Raw genomic sequence first — 8,348 nt, forward strand, 5'->3', positions numbered from 1 at the left:
AAAAAAATAAGGATTCAAATATCAAAATATGTATAAAAGTGAAATCTGAAAATAAATATTTTATTCAAAAAAATTGCTGAACTGAATCAGAAATATATTCAACCTGAAAAATGATTTCAAATATTTATTTTTTATTTTGAATAAGTCATTGTATTTTTCGAAGTTCAGGATAAAAACTTGAACTTTCAAATAAATTGTATTTTTTTTTTTTAATGATCAAAACTTACGACTCTGATATAGCTCCATAGTTAGCTGGCTGGCTCTGTTGTGATGAGTCAACTGCTTAGAGATGTCCTGCCCATTAGCCTATCACTTACAATGTGTTGGAGCGCTAGCCAATAGAAGTGCAATGTGCAGTGTTGCATAGTGATGTCACTATGTTATAGAAGTAAACAAAGGAGTCCAATGGATGTGTTTCAGGCGGGGGGGGGGCGGCGAGTGTGTGGGAGAGAAACTCCCTCTGGAGGGAACTTTGGGATTTTAGCCTTTGCAGACTATTTACAAAAACCTTTATAACAGACTACAGGAAAGGGAAAACCCGGAAAGGCATAATAGGCCCTATATGCCTTTAAAGTCTAAGATTATATTAGGAAATGTGTATTTCAATTGTCAAACAGTACATGAAATACAACCTAGTTCTTGATGTTTTCCATTTATTCAATAAAAGCATTTTGATCATTATTTAAAAAATGCTCGGAGCAGAGGGTGGACGCAGAGGCTGCTCTGTAGGTGTCACCTCAATACTTGGATACTTCGTAGGATTGAAAATAAATCCTGCGTTATGGAGATGAGCCCTACTTTCTGAGTGTGACTAATCCACAGCAGCGCCACAAAGAAAGGGGACGGGAGGGGTGGAAGAGAAATTGGGAAAGATGGAGCAAAGTGGAGGACTGAAGCGTGTGTAGGAGGTGTAGAACAGAAGAGCCGTGTTAATTCCTCCTGAACATGAACACAAACGCAGTTCATAAACATCACTGCAGATTTACAGCTCTCTTGTTTTCCAAATGTTTTTTGGAGGTAGAGAAAAACACAAAAGGGAAATATGGAGTTTCATCATTCGGATGTTTGTCATCAACATCCTGAGTTTCATATCAGGGGGACATCGCCAGAGGCCCAACAATACATATTATCAAGATCTGGAGTCACAGAAGGATATTATTGCACCTTAAAAAAAATGTGGATAAGATATATTGCTTTTCAATTGCAAAATATGCAGTTTGTCGACATCAGTTTATTCTAATATAACGGAAAGATACTACAAATTTAATTTCGATCATCTCTTTCCTGTAATGTTGATAAGATACAATCTTTGTGCAAATATTTGGGTTATTTTTCAATTTCTCCATCATTTTCAAAAACTCTATCATTCTAACGAACTATCACTTCACGCTGTATTTTCAATTCAGTATAAATAATATTTATAAAACGGACAAGTCAAATCAAGCAATCTGATTGGTTCTTAGCCGTGATATACTGAGCGTATACCACGGGTAGAATTGTAAGTTACTTTTCACAACAAGTCAGTATCCCTCCGCGCCTGAGAAAAACAGTATACAGTTGGGGTGAAAAGCCTCGCGTCGGGCCGAACCACGCCCCTTAGCTGTGATATAATGAGCATATACCACGGCCTGTCGTGAGCTATTGCTTAAATATAAACTAAAACTAAATACCTGGCGTTGGTGTTTCGACAATGGTGCAGTATAAAGAAAAATGTGGATAAGATATATTACTTTTCATTGCAAAATATGCAATTTGTCAACATCAGTTTCTTCTAATAAGATTTTAAAAAAAAAAGATTCTGAACAACTTCCTGCCAATCCCTCTGACCTCGTCTGAACAAAACTGCATATCACTTATATAACTATATTTAAGTGTTTGGTGTAATGATACAATACTGCTATACCGTGCTGTATTGATTTCTTTCCCCGCTCATACTGATAACATGACCGTTATCTGTTAATCCCAGATCATAGTTCAAATTAAAAAAGAATAAGTATGTGAGTGAATACACCCCGCCAAAGAAACACAATGTACTTTATAAGAGCTGTTGTATTGGTGTTCTGGACTAACTGTACATCCTCGGGGAATCAGCATGAACAACACTAACATCTTTGCACTCGGTTGCACACATGCTGGAAGGCTTTGGCACATGAAATAAATAATTGAAAACCTTGTTAGCACTATTCTTCAGCTTGTGTACCATGTAAGGTGCTTTTATTAGATACACTCCCTGATGTCGATTACTGCAGACAGTTTAATTTCATAATCCACAGATCGCCCTATTCCTGCAAATTGTATTCATAACGTTGTACACGGAACACAAACCGTACTACTTCCAGATATCTCTTTACTTACTTTAAGTTCCACAAAGTAAATCCCAGAACTAGCACCAGTTGTGTTTTTTTACTCTTTTATTTGTTTTCAGTTTCTCTTTGGAAATGCTGTTTGCATAATACATTGGAGTTCTGAAAGAATTGTCACTGTGTTAATAGTGCATGCAGCCCCTTGTTTAATTTGATTTAAAATGTACTAAATCCGACTTGCTGGCATGATTACCATTATTTCATGTTTGAACAGAAAGAAACTTTAATACCATTTTAATTAGTGAGTCTCACATGGGATGCAGGAGAACTGGGGCATATTTGGTTACCACCCAGACCGCGCAATTTGGCAAGTCTAATATTACAGAGCAGCGAGGATGAAAGGCACACTTTAAAAAAATAAATAAAGTAATGAATAACATAATAGTCATGGACTGAGCTAATCTGCTGGCACCCAGCTGCTTTTCAATCTCCCGCCTCCGGCTGCACTCAGCACTACATCGTATTCATTGCTCTCGCTTTTTGATATTTTAATGGATTCCTTTTGTGTTGGTTTCATGTTTCGTCTATGTGGTCAATAGCGTGGTACATTTCACATTGAACCGATGTCATGCTTTGCACCTGCAGCACTTATTTCTACATGTGGGAGAAAATGAATACGTACATAAAGCTTAGTTTTGTGAATTTCTGCTGGTTTAACACAAGAAAGACAGCTCGTAGGAAACCTTGTCTGTAATGCACTGTAGTTCTTAAATGCTAAAAGATACAGAGCATTACCCATTAGAGGCATTCTGCTGCTCTGTAGTCCCAGGGCTCGGTCTCGCTGTGCAAGGTGACCCGGCTGAAGTGCAGTTCTGTGTCTGTGTCGGAGCGGATCAGATCACATCCTGCTGCCGGGCTGCTGTGCTGTCTGAAGGCATCCTGTCAGCGGCATGGAGCTGACGCATGCACTCAGCGCACGCTCCATCATGCTCCAGAGCTGAGGCACAGTTCAGACACGAGGGCTGAACCAAAGCTGAGCCCCTCTCTCCCTTTGGTTCAACGGCTTATGAAGAGACCTCTGTGAAGGTCTTCAAGTTCAATAAGTGAGTCATCTTCCAAGAGTCTCATTCCAACTTCTTAAATACAGATAATGTTTCTTCACTCCTATTTCACAATAAACCAAATATCTTGCGGTGCGGACAAAACAAGAGGACGTCATGTAGGGCTATGAGGAACGCTGAGTGGCTTTTTAAAACATCTTCTGACGGTTAAGAGAAAAAACAACTTTAATAGAGAAACAAATCCACAGACACATCGACAATGAAAATAATGATAATTCCAGCCTCCTTGCTAATAATCAGTAATACGGTCTTTGTTGTATTTTGAAGTTTCCATTATAATCATCATCATCATGTAGGGTGAGTAGCTTTTTGGTGCAGAAGATAGAAGTAAGTTTACCTGAAGTGAAGATGAGATGTTTGGATGTATAATAATTACAATATGTAATTATAACCCGACTGCAGGATTTCTGTCCCTTTTTTTAAATTTTTATATGCGTTTCCTTTTTTATTATTTAACATATGGATTCTTAGTGTTTCAGTGCTCTCCCTGGACAATATAGATATAGTAGTGAGTGACACTGTTTCTGGATGACTCAAACCTAGCTGCCATCTATTGTTCCCCTGTCCCGCAGATATTGGCCTGTTTGATTTATTGATAGAAGAGTAAATAGAGCAGCAAATAATAATCCATTAGTTGTCAACTATTAAATGAATCGCCAACTGTTTTGATAAAAGATTAATACGTTTGAGTAAGAACAACAAATCCTAATTCCAGCTACTTGAATACAGATATGTTTCTTCACTACTATTTGACAAACTGAATATCTTGCGGTGCGGACAAAACAAGAGGACGTCATGTAGGGCTATGAGGAACGCCGAGTGGCTTTTAAAAACATTTTCTGACGGTTTAGAGAAAAAACAACTTTAATAGAGAAACAAATCGACGGACACATCGACAATGATAATAATTCCAGCCTCCTTGCCGAGTTAATAATGTGTTTGGTTTGTGTTTTTTTCTTTGTGGAATTCAGTTTTCTTAAGGTCCAGCACTTTGTAAGATTCATATTTATATTATAATAAATAAATATAAAAAATGGTTTGTGTTTTTTGATACCAAGTAAGAGATTGTTCAGTTTAGATTTACAAATGATTTGAGTTGGCGCTGTGGGTAGTGTACAACATGAGTAAGGACTGTCTCCGGTGAGGACTCTGTGTCTTGGGAAGGAAACAAAGCTCATTAGTCATTTTAATGTATTTGTGCAAAAGCTGGTTTATTTATGGCTGTTCTCTGAATTCTTTAGAATGCAAGTGGTTCTTAATTAGATTTATTTCTGCATATAGGGCAGTGATCTGTAATATCTAAATGCCTTTCGCTCTCTTTTTGAAATATTGCCAGTACTGACACAAAGGCATTTCTGCAAATGATGTAAGGATTCAAGAAGACTGTCTAAAAGCTCACCTTATTTAATATGTAGCCTCTACCCTCTGGTGTTTATTTAATTGTCTATGACATGCACACTCTTACCCCAACCATCCCACAATACGATGTAATGTGTTTTTTGAAAGGTGAAAATGATTGTTATGAGACTGAACTGTCAGTGATGTCTCAAAATAACGATGATTCATGAGTGTCTGAAATTTCAATTTGCAACGCACTGTAGAGAGCATACTGATGTTATAAAGGGAGTGAAAGAGAGATTATAGACGCTGCTGGAATCAGAAGAATGTCAGAAGAAAAAAGGGACGGTTTGATACGGTACTCTGAGGTTACTTTAACTTCACAGAATGAGGATCATTACTGAAAAACACTTGTCTTTTAAATTCTAAAAAAAATCTAAAAAGATTCTTGTAGATTTTCTAAAGCGATGAGATCTGACTAGGGTTGAAACAACCGGATATATTTTCATTATGCTTTACGATTATTAGCTCGATTATTTGTCAAGTCTATCAAATCTAAGAAACATATTGACAAAATTCCACGGCGATGTTCTGTGAGTCGAAGACCTTAAGATATTCAGACTGCTATGATACAAAACGGAGAAATCTGGATATTTCAGAAGCTAAAAAAACATCCTCTGACATTGTTTATAAAAATATTTGCTGATTTTAATAATTTGTTTGTCCTTGATTAGTGGATTTATCAGTGCAGCTCTTTATTCAACTGTACTGTATTTCAGGCATTTGTACTGGAGCTCAAAGTCTAGACACTCTTTTATCATCACGGGGTATTTTTGGAAAATGCTGAGCCCTCGTTTCCTGCCTCACCTCTGTCTACACTTTGTGTGTGCCGACGCTGATTCCACAGACCAATCAGGTCACTGCTTTTCACAAAAAGTCCCAAAGGCTAATTAATGTTTTGGATGGCTGAACAGTGAAATGTTTTTATCCCGGCAAAGTAGGAGACGATACAAAGAATACCCCCAATGTGTCCCGTGCTGTCTTTGTAAGGGTGAAAGCTTTTAGCCTGTCTCTCTGAGATAAAACCGTGTCCACCCTAAGTGTCTCACTGATTGGACATTAGGACACCGGGATGCTGATCACACAGCACTCTGTGTCAGGGAGAGGCCGAAGCCCTTTACCGAATGAGGATAGCTCTTGAGAGGAGTTATACGGACCTTACGTCTGCTCCAGCACTGTTCCACTTGTCAGGACTTTTATATCAGACCTGCCCCGTGGAGTACTTTGATAAAGAAAATGGATAGTCGTGCTATCTTTAGGTTTGATCAGTGAAGAGGTGCAGCGTCACAGATCTGAGTCATGGCAGCTGAATAGACAGCTTAGGCCTCAACAATAAAGCGTGCACACGATCAGTGGGCCGCAGCAGATTCTGCCTCTATCCGGCATGCTCTGCAAATCTTCTCTGCATTTGGTCCTAGTCACTCTGCCTAAGGGGGGAGGGCTGGGCTGGCTTCCACCCAAATGCATGCTGGGATTGTATTCCTCTTTTATTTTAAGCCTTCCCTGTAGACATGTCCTGTTTTTTTCTTTCCTCCCCACTTTCTCTCAGCTTCTTGTGTCCCGTTGTCTACAGTCTGCTGGTGCCGATGTGTGTGAACGTTTTGTAACTGCGTTCCCCCTTTGTATTCATCCTCAGCATTATATCATACTGTAGAGAAGATGTCACTCTGTTTTTTTACAAATTTGTTGTCGGAGAACTAGGGCTCGAGGAATGGTGAAATCTAAAAATGAACACTTTGTCCTGATTCTCGTTATTCATAATTCTACTGAAGCAAATGTTCCCGTGTTATGTCTGCTGCTCCACATGGCCTACATGAATAAATGTGGGCTGACATGTGGCGATGAGTCACAGGTCGGCCTGATTGACGGGTCCACAAAGCTGCTTGTACTCCTACAGATGATCAGCATGGAGGTTAATTGTCACTCTTTTTTTTCTTTTTTGCTGCAGGGGGAATCACTCATGACACTTTTCAGAAGGAGCTGATGTGCTTTGACCCAGATGCGGATAAATGGACTCAGAAAGCTCCCATGACGACGGTGCGCGGCCTCCACTGCATGTGCACGGTGGGCGACCGGCTCTACGTGATCGGAGGCAATCACTTCCGGGGAACCAGCGACTACGACGACGTGCTGAGCTGTGAATATTACTCCCCGGCTCTCGACCTGTGGACTCCTATCGCTGCCATGTTGCGAGGCCAGAGCGATGTGGGCGTGGCCGTGTTTGAGAATAAAATCTATGTGGTGGGCGGATACTCGTGGAACAATCGCTGCATGGTGGAAATAGTACAGAAGTACGACCCCGAGAAAGACGAATGGCACAAAGTGTTTGACTTACCCGAGTCGCTGGGCGGGATCCGAGCCTGCACACTCACAGTTTTCCCCCCCGAGGACCTCTCGTGCTCGCCCTCCAGAGAGTCGCCCCTCTCAGCACCTTGATGATTAAAGGGGGGCGGAGCCGTGTTTCGCTCGTAACCCCTCGCCCACCCAACCCCCTCAACAAACACTCCTTATAGACATTGTTTGCACTTCCTCTTCGGACTACATCTGTACTGCATCCCTAAGTATCCCCCAGTCCACCCCCCCTGAAGCTGTGCAGAACCCCCCGCCCCTAAGTGATTCAACCCACGTACCGACAGTTTGGCAACCTAATTAAATGTTAATGTTGCATACTCGGTATGTTTTTGGCAGGAAGTACCTTGACTTGAAAAGTGACTTTGCAAATCAACTTTTCTACCTGATGTCTTCGGTTTTTCGGTCTCGTTTCCTTAGGCGTTCTACCTTGAGATGTTGACTACCGCACTGACTCTCTCTTCTAGTCTATGCCAGGTTAGATGCAGCAGGTGACTCCTGAAGGCAGCAGCGTAGGGAAGCACGAGCTCTGAAACACAGCCAGTTTTTAACTCAGGGGTTGGCCCAGGCCCCATCTACGATGCTCCAGTACAGTTTCACTTCTTTCCTGCTATTGCTATGAAACTGTTAACAAAATGGTGTTTTCTAAATTTTAATAAACATGATTTTAAAAGTAGTTTTAAATGTTGTCATTACTGACTGCAGCAGACTCAGGCTGACAAGTTGTTTGTATGTGGTGAAAGAACTTCTCCAACGTGCACATAACCTCATGCTTAGCATTGCATTGTTTAACCCTAACCTGATACAGTTTGGCTTTAACATGTTGACTGTTGGCACACATGACTGTAAATGTTGACGAAGCAGGTATAAAAACAAATATGCCTGGGTAGTTTGTTTTTTTAAAGGGGACGTATACTGCTTATTTTCAGGTTCATATTTGTATTTAGTGCCTCTCCTGTGACATGTCTCCATGCTTTAATGTTCAGAAAGCTCTTTATTTTTCTCATACTGCCTGTACTGCAGCACCTCTTTACACCCTCAGTCTGAAACCAGAGCCCAGTATGCTCTGATTGGTTAGCTGGTCGGCTCTGTTCTGATTGGTCAACCGCGTAGAGATGTCCCGCCCCATTGCCTATCAAATACAATGTGTTTGAGTGGTAGCCAATAGAGTCGCTTG

At 40.6% G+C, this 8,348-nt stretch overlaps 1 protein-coding gene across 2 annotated transcripts in view; it reads left to right on the top strand.

Annotated features, from left to right (window-relative positions):
• klhl13 (kelch-like family member 13) overlaps window positions 1–7,847 on the top strand; it is a 35,114-nt gene extending 27,267 nt beyond the window's left edge. For both annotated transcript variants that reach the window (XM_010772800.1, XM_010772799.1), the window contains one exon: window positions 6,771–7,847. In XM_010772800.1, the coding sequence (XP_010771102.1) occupies window positions 6,771–7,258 (488 nt within the window). In that variant the 3' untranslated portion in view covers window positions 7,259–7,847. The remainder of the gene's footprint in view (window positions 1–6,770) is intronic.
• The last annotated feature ends 501 nt before the right edge of the window (window positions 7,848–8,348 follow it).

This window comes from Notothenia coriiceps, unplaced genomic scaffold (assembly GCF_000735185.1).
Source record: "Notothenia coriiceps isolate Sejong01 unplaced genomic scaffold, NC01 NC01_scaffold00011614, whole genome shotgun sequence".
NCBI classification, from domain to species: Eukaryota; Metazoa; Chordata; class Actinopteri; order Perciformes; family Nototheniidae; genus Notothenia; species Notothenia coriiceps.